Source organism: Panthera tigris, chromosome F3 (assembly GCF_018350195.1).
Source record: "Panthera tigris isolate Pti1 chromosome F3, P.tigris_Pti1_mat1.1, whole genome shotgun sequence".
In the NCBI taxonomy this organism is placed as follows: domain Eukaryota; kingdom Metazoa; phylum Chordata; class Mammalia; order Carnivora; family Felidae; genus Panthera; species Panthera tigris.
This window is the reverse complement of record NC_056678.1, coordinates 36190126-36207077: the sequence shown is the minus strand read 5'-3', so window position 1 is coordinate 36207077 and position 16952 is coordinate 36190126. Positions and strand designations below refer to the sequence as shown.

At 34.5% G+C, this 16952-nt stretch overlaps 1 protein-coding gene across 2 annotated transcripts in view; it reads left to right on the top strand.

Moving 5' to 3' along the window:
* Positions 1 to 259: 259 nt before the first annotated feature.
* F13B (coagulation factor XIII B chain) overlaps positions 260 to 16952 on the top strand; it is a 57611-nt gene continuing 40918 nt past the window's right edge. For both annotated transcript variants that reach the window (XM_042975929.1, XM_015543863.2), the window contains exons 1-8: positions 260 to 340; positions 3637 to 3837; positions 5139 to 5324; positions 7325 to 7501; positions 7980 to 8156; positions 10786 to 10965; positions 11054 to 11239; positions 12307 to 12489. In XM_042975929.1, the coding sequence (XP_042831863.1) occupies positions 277 to 340; positions 3637 to 3837; positions 5139 to 5324; positions 7325 to 7501; positions 7980 to 8156; positions 10786 to 10965; positions 11054 to 11239; positions 12307 to 12489 (1354 nt within the window). In that variant the 5' untranslated portion in view covers positions 260 to 276. The remainder of the gene's footprint in view (positions 341 to 3636; positions 3838 to 5138; positions 5325 to 7324; positions 7502 to 7979; positions 8157 to 10785; positions 10966 to 11053; positions 11240 to 12306; positions 12490 to 16952) is intronic.

Genomic DNA, 16952 nt, shown 5'->3' with positions numbered 1-16952 from the left:
GTCTGAGTTAATTATTTATGCTGCCGCTCTTGTTGCCCTTATAGGTGATCATGCCCTTATTGGACTCTGGCACCAAAAATTCTGTCAATTAACATAGTTGTGTTATTTTAACATTATTCCAAAAATGGTTTAAATGAAAGATGTGTCTTGTTACAAAGAGACTTAGACAGATGTTGTAAATAATTAACTTTTTCTTCAGGCAAAGTATTGTGTACTTAATGAGGAGTCCCTAGTGCTTTACAATTGTTACAATCTTTCTGGGGCACACCACTGAAGATGAGGTCGAAAGACTTGGCTTTTATCATCGTATTAATCATCTCAGGAGAACTCTATGCAGAAGGTAAATTGAATTTTTAATACTCTTATTCCCTAAAAACCATAAAGGGAAATTCTAACATCCACTTAACTTGAACTTTTAATATAGTCTTTCATTTTTGTGTATCAACTTTATAAAAGCACAGTTCTTATAAATAGAATTTGTTATAGTTAGGCAGATTTATTTTTCCTTTGGGCATAACTAGTAAGTATTTTTGTAGTATTTAGTATTTTGTAGTATTTAGAAAAACAAAACAAGACAAAACAAAATCCTGCTTTGTATCTCTAGGTTTTAGGGCATAGGAGATTAGGATCTAAATACCTCAAAGGGTTTTCAGGCTAACAGTACCACCATTTAGAAGTCGTATGTTAATCTTAATTCTAACTTCATAATTGAATTGATTCATAACACTGCAAAGCTTGTACAAATTTAATTCTCTGTTCATAAAGTGAGATGTTAGTGTGGGAAATTTGAAAAGAAAAAATAGCCATAAATCATCAAGATTTTTGACTCTACACCCTTTGATTTTTACCCTAATTTATTTATTGGCTTAAATCTTTAAGTTGTGATCAGGAGGACCATGTAATTGATTACACAGACAAGGATACTTTTGAGAGTGAGAGGGAGCTCTATTAATAATTGTGTGGGACAACCGTTGCAAATCAAGAGTGTCCAGACAAACCAATATCTGTTGACTCCCTGACTCAGAAATCTTCATCTCCAGACTTTCCAGTGTGTGAGTTAGCGAATGTGAGGTAGGCAGTGTACAAGTGTGCATTATTTAGAAATAATTAAGCTTTAGGGATAAGAAACCAGACGGGTCATTAGGTGTCAGCAGTGTGAATATACAAAATGGGAAACCACAGCAATAAGGCTTTTCTAAAATAAACACCTTAGGGAATTTGTTGAAATAAAATATCTTACAGATTATAATTGCCTTTTAGGTGAAGAGTTTACTACAAATTGTGTACCCCAAAAAAGTCTGCTATTAAAACAGTAAAAGTGAAATAAATAGAATTCATCTTATTCGATACATTTAATTCTATAATAAAATTATTTTTTAGGAATAGTTTCCTTTGGTTTCATTTTTCTGTCTAAAGAGAGAAAAACCAGCTGATACAGTTCTCTATTATCTTTATCATGAAGACATTGCATTTTCTAGATAATTTCCTAATTTTTACATGGTCATAATCTTCTTTCTCCCAAGCAAACAGAAAAATAACCTGCTTGAAGACAGGGACCACAGTCTCATGGTCACCCCCACTGGAAACCTAACAGGCAATAACTGATTTCATAGCATGCAATCATCATTGGCCTATGAAAGGTGCCACTTTTGCTCTATTTATATATTTCTTCCCTTTATCCCTGATCCCAAACTCCATTTCCCCTAGCATCAAACTGAGAGCCACTATAATGTGTTTGATATATTCTTAAATATGTAACCATCTTTCTGAACTATGTCTGCTTTTGTGTATGTGCTTGACATTCACATAAAAGCTTGCCATAGATTTTCTCTCCTTACTGGTTTGTTTTACTTGCTATCATTTAAACATTTCCATGTTGCTCAATCTATTTTGTTGCTACTGCTACATAGTGTTTCATAAATTTTACTTATCCATCTTCCTAGTGATGGACACATAGTTACCTCTAATTTGCTTCTAACCACAAATAACTCTGAAATAAATGCTGTCCATATAATCACCCTATTTCTTTGTTGTAATTTCTCTGGCATATATATATTCACATGTGTGTTAATAATATTATATTTTATATTTTAAAGTTGCTAAGAGAGTAGATCTTAAAAGTGCTCATCACAAGGAAAAGAATTTGTACCTGTGTGGTGATGGATGTTAACTATATTTATTGTGAGATCATTTTGCAATATATACAAATATATATGTGTAATCATTATACTGTATGCCAAAAACTAATATGTTGTATATCAATTATACCTCGATAAAAATATTATGTAAGTACATATAATATTTACTTATGTGTGACAGGCATCTGTCACTCAATAAAATGTTTGTGAGAGTCACCATTCAGAATTCACCACTTGTATTGCTGTATACCATTTCATGGAATGCATAGTCTAAAATATGTTTAACTTTTCCACCATGAATGGGCATTTGGATTGTTTCCAGTTTGGGACTACACCAATAATGCTGCTACAAACATTCTCTAAAATGTCTTTGGGTGCACAGATAAATACTTTTTTTTCTTTCTTCTTTCATGTTGTTGATGTGGTGTATTACATTGATGGATTTTTGTATGTTGAATGATCCTTGCATTCCAGGAATAAAGCCCACATGCTCATTGGTCCTTTTAATACGCTGCTGAATTCTCTTTGCTGCTATTTTGTTGAGAATGTTTGCATCAATGTTCATAAGGGATGAATGCTTTTTAAATATGGTATGTGCATATTTTGCTTTAATATCGCCAGAGATAGTTGAGTACTTTTTACTAGGTCTGTGACCATTTACATATCCTGTTTTGTAAATCTCTTGCTCAAGTCTTTTATTTATTTTTAATGGGTTGTCTTTTTCATTCTAAATTTAAAAAAAAGCCATTCATTTAAAAATTCTGTACGTTTGCAAATCCTAAGCAGAACTTCACCTATTCTAGAACTCTGCTGTCCAGGATAGTGACTACTAGCCACATACAGCTATTGAAATGTGGTGAGTCCACACTGGGATGTGCTGTAAGTGTAAATATGCACTGAAGTTCAGACTTAGTAGGAAAAAAATCATGAAAAATAATTTTAATATTTGAAGGGGTCAAATAATACCTATTATTAAAATTAACTTCAATTGTTCCATTTGTTAACGTGACTACTAGAGATTTTGAAATTACATGTGTGGCTTGCATTATATTTCTGTTAGTGAGTGTTGTTTTACAAAGCTAGGGAAAGCTTCCCTGAGGAAGCGGCCTGACCAATTTTCTTCTTACTGTTGGGTATTGGGATTACAAGCAGATTAATTCTGATTGAAAAACTTGTCACAGAAGTGCCTTAAAATTTTAGTTAATAAAAAGAAGTACTAGTTAAAGTGGCTGTAAACATTGCGAATTTAGAAATGTTGGGGTGCCTGGGTGGCTCCGTAAGTCAAGCGTCTGACTCTTGATTTCGGCTCAGGTCATGATCTCATGGTTGTGGGATGGAGCCCCGCACCTGAACGTGGAGCCTGCCTAGGATTCTCTCCCTCTGTCCCTCCCCTCCTCCTCCTCCCCCCACCCCCCCCCCCAAAAAAAAAGTATTGCCATTTGGTTTCATGGTTTTAGGTATGTTTTTCAGTTTTCATCTTGATATTTACTCATTTCAGAGAAACCCTGTGGCTTTCCTAGTGTGGAAAATGGAAGGATTGCCCAATATTACTATCCTTTTAAAAGCTATTACTTTCCAATGAGAATAAATGAAAAATTGTCATTTTCCTGCTTGGCTGGTTATTCAACTGCAACTGGAAAACAAGAGGAGCGAATCACATGTACCCAAGAGGGCTGGTCTCCAGAACCACGATGCTTCAGTGAGTTGGTGGCCTGTGTCCACAAAATATGTATAATATGCGAAGAGAGTAGTCTGTAAGGGTCCAATAAAACCTGGCTGGTGGTGAAAAGTTTTGGTAGATTAAGAACAAAATTACTGGTCCAGGGTCTCTGTTACAAAATGAAGGCATATTCTGAAATTCTATAAATAATGTTTCTTATTAAAATGCTATTGTCTTTATTTTCAGTAATAACCCTGTGAAGAGAATAAAAACATTTATTGAAATTGGTGTTATCATACTGCCAGAAACAGAGATACAAATAAGTTACTTTAAGGAGTGAGGCACTTACACAGATAATGTGCATAGGAAGCCAGAAAAAAATGCTTGTCACTGGCCATAGGAAGAAGAGTAAGATTGTTACTGTAGTGTTTTATCCTTTGAAAGACTCATCTCTCCTTTGTGCACCAACTTCTTCTCCCATAATGTCCATTAAAAAATGTGTTTTCTGAATTTTGAGTTCAAATTTAGGAAAAATAAATCTGATGGATCTGTCTCATTATTTAATGCCAGGCTACCCTATAGTCAAACTATTAATTAGCTTCCATCAGACCAGGTGACCTCTCTCAAACAAAGAATTCTCTAAGCTCTGTTTTGCAGAGTCGAGGTTTTAGATGAATCTCTTTCATTTAGAAAGTCGGTATGTGCTTGTGTTACACAGTGTTAAAAATTGTCAAACACAGTGGACTTAAAAATATTAGGAAGTGAATTCAAATGAAATTGCTTCTACTTGCCATTAATGGCAATTAGTTAGTGGAAGAGCGCTGTTAAATTTTCTAAAAGTAGATGTGATAGGTGTAGGTGTCACTATAAAAACTGAAGTTAATAAATACAAAGAATGTCAGTATGAAGTTGAATCGATTTTTGAAGTTTGTTACAGAACATGCAGGATACTTCCAAAATTAAGGAATTTGGGAGTGAAATTTGTTCTTCATTCTTTAAATTCCAAGAATAATAGGGGCACCTGAGTGGCTCAGTTGGTTAAGCATCTGACTTCAGCTGAGGTCATGATCTCACTCTTCATGAGTTTGAGCCTTGTGTCGGGCTCTGTGCTGACAGCTCAGAGCCTGGAGCCTGCTTTGGATTCGGTGTCTCCCTCTCTCTGCCCCTCCCCTGCTCACCCTCTTTCTGTCTGTCTCCCTCTAAAAAATACATAAACATTAAAATAATAATAATAATAAATAAATTCCAAGAATAATATTAAACTTTTGCCTTATTTTTACAGCTAAGTAAAAGACAAACTTAAGTTCACCAAGTTAAACAAAGAATTTTTTTTCCCATAGAAAAATGCACTAAGCCCGAGCTGACAAATGGTTACATCTCTGATGTAAAATTATGGTACAAAATTCAAGAGAACATGCGTTATAGTTGTAATTCAGGATATAAAACTACTGGAGGGGAGGATGAAGAAGTGGTTCAATGTCTTGCTGATGGATGGTCTTCTCAACCCACCTGCAGGAAGGAACATGGTATGTGTTTAAGAACCATTTCCTAAAACCGAAGAAAAGGGACAGTGAGGCTAGTACTTTCTTATATTGATAGGCATTTTTATTTAATAGAATTTATTTTTCATCATGTCTGCAAATGCAAGAAGTTGGTATTATATTGTTTTTCTTAAGTGCTAGGTGTTTCCCTAACCCAGGGGTTCTCAACTCCTAAAACACACCTACTCCAGTAGCTCCTACTTATTTGTTTTGATATTAATAGACTTTTATTTTTAGAGCAGTTTTAGATTTGCAGAAATATTGATCAGCTAGTACAGAGAGTTCCCATATACCCTTTCCTGCCCTTGGCCACATACAGTTTCCCCTATTATTAACATCTTGCATTGAGTGAGGCGTATCTGTTGCAATCGATGAGCCAATGTATAACCAAATTCATACTTTACATTAGGGTTCATTCTTTGTGTTACACATTTTGTCCAGTGTCTAAGGATACATATCTACCAGTAAGGTGTCATGCAGAATAGTTTCAGTGCCTAAGAGCCCCCTGTTTTCCACCTATTCATCCATTTTTTCTTCCCTCAAACCGTTGGCAGCCCTCATCTTGTTTTTTAGTTGTGGCAAAATACGCATCACATGAACTTTACAATTTCAACTGTTTTCAAGTGTACAATTCAGTAGCATTACGTACATTCACAATGTTGTCATCACCATCACAGCTGTTTCCAAAACTTTTTCATCAAACCGAAGAGAAACTCTCTACCTTTAATAATCCCCTACACCCCCCCACCATACCCCAGTACCTGGTAACTTCTATTTTCTGTCTCTGTTTTCTTATTTTAGAAACTTTGTATAAGAGGAGCCATGCAATACTGTTCTTTTGTGTCTGGCTTATTTCACTTAGCACAATGTATTCAAGGTTCATTTATGTTTTAGCATGTATCAGAGTTAATTTCTTTTTATGATGGAATAATATTCTGTTATATATATATGTATATATGTATATATATAACATTCTAATATTATATATATATATATATATATATATATATACACATATAGCATTTTGTTTGTCCATTTATCCACTGATGGACACGTGGATTGGTGACAATTCCTCTAAAAGTTAAACATAGAATTATCATACGATCCAGTAATTCCACTTCTAGGTATATACCCAAAGGAATTGAAAGCAGGAACTCAGTCTACACCAATGTTGGTTCCCAGCAGCAGTTTTTCACAACAGCCAAAAGGTGGAAGCAGTTCCTACTTTATACTAATAAAGAAAAGAATGAAATGGAATAAAATAAAAAAACCTTAAACCTGTTCCTTGCAACATATGTAAATTCCTATTTCCCTTATTAAAGAAGAATTCAAGATAATGCCCATGATTTGTATTGGCAGATGCATATCGGATACACTTAAAATAATCCAGTAACTTGAATAGACATACTTTGTTAACGTGTTGTCAGTTGCTTAAACTGTACAAATCCTCAGATGGCACATAATCAAAAAATTGTTACTGAACAAGCCTTTAGTTGAATTGTGGCCTTTTTTCAACTACACTAGAGTAGAATTTTAAGAATAGAGGGGGTGCCTGGGTGGCTCAGTTGGTTAAGCAACCAGCTCTTGGTTTTGGCTCAGGTCATGATCTCATGGTTGGTGAGATTGAGCCCCGCATCAGGCTCTGTGCTTATGGCACAGAATGTGCTTAGGATTCTCTCTGTGTCTCTCTCTCTGTCTCTGTCTCTCTGCCCCTCCTGTGCTTGTGCAGATCTGTCTCTCTCTCTCAAAATAATTTTTTTTTTTAGAAAAAAGAGTATAAGACTGGTGCATTAACACACAAGGTGTATTTAAAAAAAAAAGGGAATAGAGAGACAAAGGCAAACTGGCTGTTTTTCAATTTTGCCAAAGATGATTCCACCAAATATGCTCAAGATTTTGTGAAAATACATTTTGAGATTTCTTTTTAATATTATTATTTTAATGATAAAATTCATAAAATAAATAACGTTGATTTTTGTTTTTAGAAACATGTTTGGTCCCTGAATTACATCATGGAAATTATTCCACAACGCAGAAAACATTCCAGGTGAAGGACAGAGTACAATACGAATGCACTGCTGGCTACTATACAGCTGGAGGAAGGAAGGCAGAGGAGGTAGAATGTCGCACATATGGATGGTCTCTTACACCAAGATGTACCAGTACGTTCTCATTTTAAAGATGATCTGGTCTCATTTAAAAACTTTCTCTTATATGGAAATGTATATAAATTGTCACCCTGATTATGTTTCATTTTTCATACTCTTTTTTGCTTCTGGTTTTAATTATGTCGATCATAGGCTTTGATCAGTTAGAGCTCTCAGGGGCTTCATACGTAGCTCCCTCGCTGAGGTCTGTTGAAAGTCAAGCCTCCACACAGGAAAAAAAAATAATTAAAAAAAAATTAAAAAATAAATATAAATCTCTCAAATAGCAGAATTTCTTTTAGCTCAGATAATTAAATTAACATAAGCCTAATGATATTTCATAAATATAGGAATTGACAAGCTTTTATATGTATTACAAAATATGGCAAATTTACTAATTTCCATTCCAGATATGATATATAAATAGATGAATTTTGTTCAACAGAAAAAATGACACTTTCTTTTGTATTTTATGTCGTTCTTTCATTTTTAGAATTAAAGTGCTCTTCTTTAAGATTAATAGAAAATGGTTATTTTCATCCTATAAAGCAAACTTATGAAGAAGGAGATGTAGTTCAGTTTTTCTGTCATGAAAATTATTATCTAAGTGGATCTGATTTAATTCAGTGCTATAACTTTGGTTGGTATCCAGAATCTCCTGTATGTGAAGGTAATTTTAAAAATTTCACACTCATACAAATAAAATGTCATGTCTTAATCAGCTTCAATTTTTTTTTAATATATGAAATTTATTGTCAAATTGGTTTCCATACAACACCCAGTGCTCATCCCAAATCAGCTTTAATTTTTATGAAAAAATATGTTTCTGATGATATCTAATCCATGTCCTGAGTGCTATCTTTTAAGATAAATATGGTCTTTTAAATCAGCGCTATTTTCACCAATATTTAATACATTTAAATTTGAAGAAATCTTAAATTTTGCATTAGTTTGTAGAGTGGTTATAACTTTTAAACTCTCTTATTATAAATTTAAATATCTTATTAACAATGAATAAATTTTCTTTTTGAGAATTACTAGATTCAATTATTCCAAGCTGGCAGCTTTGTGAGGGTTTCTTTCTTATTTGGCTACATATTTCCTGATATGAAAATACAGTCTTCAGAACACTGGGGGTAAAGAATAGAAAAATCAACAGAATATTAACCAGAGTAAAAATGAAAAATATGATCCTCTAGTAAGAGCTATTGTAAAATGTAATCCATGGGGTAAATTTCTATCACTGGACATGTCCAAGAAGATAGTATGATCACCTGTTGGAAGGCAACAATCCAACAGTCATTTAAATGTACCTACAATGAGATATGAAAGAGATCCTAGCCTAGCAGAGGGAACAGATTTGAAAATTGTTCATTTGAAAATGAACACATTGATACAATGTGACAAATATAATAAAGTCAGGTATAAAGTATTTGAACAAACATTGAAGATTTTGAGGTATGGGGTGCGATAGCATTTTTGGAGGTGTTGGATAGTATTGGAACTGAAAGGTAAGTAGGAGTTTCAGGATTGGGAGAGATGGGGAGAAGTAAAGGTCTTGATAGCCTTTTCTCTGTAATATAGAAAATAATGCCATTATTGACAGGCAGGAGGAAGACAGGAAAGTGGAACTTGGAAGAGGGGGTGAAGCTAGAAAGAGTGAAAGGGGGAGATGACCAGAGGTATGAGATGGGACTGCCCAGAAGGATCCTAATTCTTTAAATGCACCAAATGATAACTTCAATGTTTTTGTTTTTAATTTTCCAGTCCTGCTCAAGAACCTTGGTCTAACAGTAGAGAGGAAGATTGTTAGCAAATTACCTGCCGCATGTTATTTGAGAAATAAATGGCAAACCTACATTATGCCCAACCCCCTCCCCCATCCAAATTAGTCAGCATGCCAGCATACCATGTTATTTTCTCTAGTAAATAGTCATTAGATGTAAGGTAGGCAGTGCAGTTGGCTGAATAATAATAAATTATATCCTAATCTCTGGAGCCAGTGAATGTTACCTCATTTATAAAAAGGGACTTTGCACATGTGATAAAATTAAGGATCTTGAGGTAGGAATAATTTCTGGGATTATCCATGTGGGCCCTAAATGTAATCCCAAGAGGGAGGCAGAGGGAAATTTGACTACAGAAGAGGAATAGAGATGTGACAGTGGAAGCAAGAAGTTGGAGTAATAGAAGGAAAGGTCGTGTGCCTAGGAATGCGTTCAGCCTACAGAAGTTTAAAAAGGCAAAGAGGCTGATTCTCTCCTAAAGTTTCTAGAAGGAATGAAGCTTTCCTGATGTTTTGATTTTAGACCAGTGAAACTGGTTCTGGGCTTTGCCTTCCAAAACTGTAAAGAATAAACTTGTGCTATTTTAAGCCACTTAAGTGTGATAATTTGTCCCAACAGCAATAGGAAATTAATACAGTCTGCATTTTAGAATAGTTAAGAAGATTTTATTTAATTCATATAGACATGGTACAAGAACAGATCCACCAGTTAATAGTTAATATACTTACTTCAGAAGCTTTAGTTTATCTATATGAGAGAAATAATTGTCCCTGCTTAATAAAGTTACTTTAGGAATAAAGGAGATAATGAATGCTGTTTTAATTTACTTGCTTTTATAGTTTTCTATTGGTGTATAACACCGCTATTACAAATTTAGCAGCTTAAAACAACACATTTGTATTATTTCATAATTTCTGTAGGTCAGGAGTCTGGGAATAGCTTATCTGGATCCTCTGCATCTTTGTCTAACAAAACCGCTATTAAAGTGCCAGCTGGGGCTTCGGTCTCATCTGAGGCTTGACTGGGGAAGAATCTGCTTTCAAACTCATTGTGGTTGTTGACAGCATTGAGTGCTTTGCATACTGCTGAGCTGGGAGCCTCAATTTCTTCCCAGCTGCCTGCTGGAGTCAGCCTTCTGCTCCTGGCCTTGTTGTCTCCCCATTTGGAAGCTCACAATGTGGGAGTGTGCTTTTTATCAAAATCAGCAGGGAGAGAGTCTCTCGACAAGAATGGCCTTACAGTAGTATGTTGCATATTATACATACATAATCACATACATCCCCTTGTCTTTGCCACATTCTATTGGTCAGAAGGAAGTCACAGTTCCTGCTCAGTGGGGAGGGGTATCACACAAGGAAGTGAACAACAAACACATCAAAAGTGGAGATCAAGGGGGTGACCTAGGGTCTGTCTTCAATACTTCCTATGGTACTTGGCTCAATGAATGTGTTTATTAAATCTACCTATTATTTTCGTAACTATATGACTAAATATGGTGATGTTTTTTATAAGGAAGAAGAAACCGATGTCCTCCACCACCTCTGCCACTAAACTCCAAAATCCAAACACATTCAACAACTTATCGTCATGGAGAAGTAGTTCATGTAGAATGTGAAATTAATTTTGAGATACAGGGATCAGAAGAAATACGTTGTGAAAATGGAAAATGGACAGAACCTCCAAAATGCATTGGTTAGCAACACCTTGAATAAGCTTTCCCTAAAATGAGGTTTGCATGTGTAGCTAAACGGTCTCTTTCCTTTCATTTGTTTCTTTGCAGAACAAAAGGAGAAGATAGCCTGTGAGGACCCACCTTTCATTGAGAATGGCAGGGCAAACCCACACTCTACGATTTACTACAATGGGGATACAGTGGCGTATGAATGTAAAAGCGGGTATCATCTCCGTGGATCAAAAGAAATAACTTGTAAACGTGGAAACTGGACACGTCCTCCTGAGTGTGTTGGTATGTATGCTATATTTACCATCAACAGCTAAGCCAATTCCGTACAATTTTTCACTCTCCTTATTTAACCCACACGCTTATAGCAAGACACTACTGCCTACTACTGCACCTACTCTACTACCGTTTTCGCGTGTGTGCAGCCATCCATAGAATTTGACCCAGTATAAAGAATTGGGAAACTAAAAAAGATTTTTGAATGTCCATTAGTGCTAAGCACTGTTATCTGACCTATTTTATACCATGATTTCTGAGCTTTATATGAAATTACATAAGTAACAGTGTGCTTCATTAGAGAAGTAAATAAGGGCATATTGGATTGGGTGACTGGCCATGATCATGATCTACTTCCTCCCCCTTTATGTCCTGCAAAGTTATATTAGCGCACTCTGTTACTGACTTTGAGTCAGTCCTTCTGATATTACTTATGCATCTGGCCAGTCTGAGCCCTACATCCTTCTGAGACATGTCTCTGGTCTTTTGTTTTGCTGATATGCACAAGCAGGCTATACTGCCACTCCTAGGTGCTACCCTTCCTGTCATCCTTCTCATTTCTCGAGCTCTCCTAGAAAGATCTCCACAAACATGTTTATTTAAGATATTTATTGCATAAGAGAAAAGCTATGAAGGGTGCTAAAGAAATCAGCAGATAAGAAAAAAACTAAAGGGAGAGAAAAAGTAGAAAATCTCATCCACGGATTGACTGAGATCTGAGATGAAGGGAATGAGAATAAAAAATATAAACAATAAAAAAAACTGATGATAATATTTGGGTTATTGTTTACCTTTCCATACATTTTAAGAATATATCTATTATGATTCATTCATAAGCAAAAAAAGTGACAAATATGCATATACGTTCTTAGGTGAAACATTTGCTGTTTATTCTTACATAGTAAATTTTTAAAATATTTGAGTTGAATAGCATTTTTCTCATTTCTGGAGAATTTAGAAATCAATTGTCCTGAATCAATTGTCCTAAATATTGAAGAACTAGAGTATGGGTAACTTTATGATATCATTATGTTGTTATAAGTTCATATTAATTTTAAAATAACCACTTTCCTTAGAAAATAATGAGAATTGTAAGCCTCCACCTGCTGTAATAAATGGGGCTGTTGTTGATGGATTACTAGCAAGCTACACAACAGGATCCTCTGTGGAATATAGATGCAATGAATACTACTTATTGAGTGGGGCAAAAATATCTCGTTGTGAACAAGGAAGATGGTCACCCCCACCCGTTTGCTTAGGTAAGATAGAGAACACATTGTGGTTTTTTTTAAATAAAGAGATGCAATTGACATATAACATTGTGTAAATTTAAGGTGTACAATGCAGTGAGTTGATGCACATATGTATTTTGAAATGTTTACCACAATAAGGTTAGTTAACATTTCCTTCACCTCACATAATCACCATTTTTTGTCGTTCTTATCATTATGAAGATCTACTCTCCTGGCAACATTCCAGTATCAAAATAATACTATTGACTATAGTCACCATTATGTACATTAGATCCCTGGAACTTATTCCGTTTATAACAGAACACGCTGAATTTCTTTTATGATTATGTGTCTATTTTTATGTGATTTTTACACATTTTATGGCATGGAAAAGATGAATTTTGTATAAACTTTTTCCCAAATGTTTCTTTCTCTCTCTCTTTTTTTAGGAGGTTTTTATTTTATTTTTTTAAATATGACTTATTGTCAAACTGGCTTCCATACAACACCCAGTGCTGATCCCAATATCCCTTCGCTTTTCTGTAAACAGAAAATCTAATATCACAGGGTCTAAAACTCCACTAGTTCTTACCTGTTACTTTTTAAAAATTGTGGTAAAATATGAACAATAAAACTTTACCATCTTAGGCATTTGTAAATGTGCATTTCAGTGGCATTAAATATATTCACATTTTTGTGACTGGTTACATTTCGTGTCATCTTTCTCTGAACTGAAATTTTCCCTTACTAGGATCATCAGCATCTCTCCTATATTGTCCCCAGAATGTCATTTGGAGAGGATAATCAATCCAGTTCCTTCCTTGCTAGAGCATATTGTTAATAGCTTTCTTGGCTATCAATTCCTCACTTGAATGATCACCTTTCTTTTATTTTGCTGAGCAAATAAAGACATGCTTGTAATTACTGTAAATATATTTTGCATTAAGACATGGTATATAGTTAACAATGTGTCAAATGGAGAATTAAGGCAGCTATCTAAATAATTATCTAAATTGAGATAACTTTCAGAAAATAATATTCACCTTTCACTTCAAGCCTATATATTTGCCTCATTTTTGACATTGCTAGTCAAAATTATATTTAAAGGAGTATAATTGGTCACTACAGTTGCAATGAACTTCTTACATTGTGACTTCTATAAATAGGTAATGGTATCATAAACTTTCTATAAGTTAAAATAAAATAGTAATTTAATTAAAAATGTTAGCCTTTCAAACTATAAATGTAAATCATTGTTATTTACTAAAAAAATAAGTACATAGAAGCAACTAGAAGAAAACAGAAAATATCAGTAACTTAGGAGGAAACAAAAGCTGTTAATTACTTAAATAATAGTTTTCTAAACCTTTTCATACACACACACACACACACACATGCAACGCATATTTATAAAAAATATATGCTATCATGAGAGGCTATGTAACTGGTTTTTTCCCCACAAACTATATTATGAATGTGGTTTGATATATTTGTACAATATACATTTTAATTGATGCATAGTATTCTATAATGCAGATATGCCATAATTAAATTAATCACTTTTAATGGAAGTTTAGTGTGGTTTCAACATTTTTATATTCCAAACAGTACATTTTTTTGTACTAAATGTTTGCACACTTAAAAAACACTTTAGTTTTTGATTTTTAGAATTAAGTATGTTTCTTTCACATGTCTTATTTTGTTTTAGCTTTTTTTTTTTTCAGATTTTCTGAAGGAGAACTTTGGATGAAAGAAATTTGGAATTTTAATTATTTTTCTGTAAATTGTCAAATTGTCCTTGAGAAAGTTAATCTGATTTATGACCCTACCATCAGTGAATCAAAGTAGCACTTTTCTTAATCTTTGTCAACTTGATTATTTTAATCTTCACAAATTGTTAATCCAACAATTAAAATTATTTTAATTTGGTTTATTTAAGTATTAATAAATTGAGTTTATTTATTTGATTTGGTTATTTAAGTATTACTCAATTGAGCATTTGTCAATTTTCTAGTGGCTGGCCACAGGTTGTTTTTTTTTTCCAATGACCTTGATTTTTTTATACTTGTAATAAAAGTTTTATTAGTATAAATTATATTATTCACTTGACAATGATGCAAGATATAACAATGTATATTGCAACCATTTTTATTTTCCTTTTCTTTATACTGTTTTCATATATATAAGTTTAAATTTTAAATCTTAAGCTCTTTCCATATCCCCTTTGTGGTTTCTCTGTTCCAAATCATTCTTAAGCTACTGTTCTCATGCAAATTCAGATATGTCTACCTATGGCTTTTCTTTTTTATAATTTTTTAAATGTTTTAAGTGTTTTTTATTTATTTTTGAGAGAGAGAGAGACAGAGCACGAGTGGGGTGGTGGGGAGGGGGAGACACAGAATCCAAAGCAGGCTCCAGGCTCCGAGCTGTCAGCACAGAGCCTGATGCGGGGCTCGAACTCACGAACCGCAAGAACATGACCTGAGCCGAAGCTGTACACTTAACCGACTGAGCCACCCAGGCACCCCTACCTGTAGCTTTTCTATTGCTTTCCTATTTTTATAAAAGTTTTTGATATTAAGGCCTTGATGATGTGATTGATAATGCATTGAATGGAAGTACAGTCATCTCTGAGGATGGAGACTAAATGGAAATAGCAATGGAAAAGCTAGTAATGAAACAACCTCATAAGGAATAACAAGGTTTAGGGAAATCTGTCATTCCGTCTGGAACAATTGTCTCGAGACACACAGACTTGGTGCTCATAAGTCAAAGCAGATACGGAATGAAGACCATTTATTGTCATCAGGGCAAGAGGGCAGAGTTCTGTACATCTTATTTGTCCTCAGAAACTGCAAGTACTCTCACTACAAATGGGGACAATGGTGTAAGGAGCAGAATCTTCCATCTGTGAATTATTGTTCCAGTCATTATGAACCTCTTCAACCTCCCGCCGATCTTCCCTGTCTCATTCTACTCCAGCCACTCTGGTTTCCTTGGTCTTCCTCACACAAGACAAGTATGCTCTTACCTCAGGGCTATTTCCTCTTCCTGGAACGCCCTTCCCTCAGAAAAAGCCATGGTTCACTGCTTGACCTTCTTCAACTCTGTGTCGATACTACTTCTTAGGCTTATCACAACCATTTGACTTAAAAATTACTTCCCTTACCCCATCGCTCTGATAGCCCCTCCTCTCCCTCCACTACTTATTCCCCATCTAATTTATTATATGTGGTTTTAAGATGGCCACAAATTATAAAACCCATGTATTTAATTACTGCTAGTTCATTTGTGTTTCTCCCATTTAGAAGGTAAGGTCCATGAGGGTAGAGATCTTTGTTTTGTTCTTTGATATATCTCAAGTGGTAGGTGTCCCACAAATATTATACAGTAAATATGTTTGCTATGTCATGATTTTTATTTAGAGGGAGGAAATCATGCTTAACCTAAGTGATTATTATATATATATATAATATATATATATGTTTTATATATATATAACATATTATATAACATATATATATGTTATATAATATATATATATATGTTTTTTTTCTTTTTACTGAAGTATAGTTGGCACAAAATTTTACATTGAGGGATACAACATGGTGATTCCACAAGTCTATAAGTTATGTTACACTCACCACCAATGTAGCCAATATCAGTCACCTTACAACACTATTACAATGCCATTGACTACATTCCCTCTGCTGTACTTTTTATCTTCATGATTTATTAATTCCATAACGGAAGACTGTATCTCCCACAATGTGTGAAGGGTCACACATTTTGCCAGTCCCCATACCCCACTCCTTTCTGGCAGCCATCAATTTGTTTTCTGTATATATGGCTCTGTTGCTGCTTTTTGTTTGTTTATGCATTTGCTTTACGTTTTAGATTCCATATATAAGTAAATCATATGGTATTTGTCTTTCTCTGACTTATTTCACTTAGCTTAATACCCTGTAGGTCCATCCATATTGTTGCAAATGGCATGATTTCATCCTTTTATTTAAAAAAAAAAATTAAACATTTATTTATTATTGAGAGACACAGAGCATGAGCATGGGAGGGGCAGAGAGAGGGGAAGACACAGAATCTGAAGCAGACTCCAGGCTCTGAGCTTTTAGCACAGAGCCTGACATGGGGCTCAAGAGACCATGACCTGAGCTGAAGTTGGACACTCAACCCACTGAGCCACTCAGGTGCCCCATGATTTCATCCTTTTCATGGCTGAGTAATATTCCATTATATGGACACTTGTGTTGCTTCCATATCTTATCTATTGTATATAATGCAGCAATAAACATAGGGGTACATATATCTTCTTGAGTTTGTGTTTTCATTTTCTTTGGGTAAATATGCAGAAGTGGAATTATGGGATCATATAGTATTTTTATTTTTAATTTTTTGAGGAACCTCCACAATGTACACCACAGTGGCTATACAAATATACATTCGATCAAGAGGGCACGAGGTGATTTTTTTTC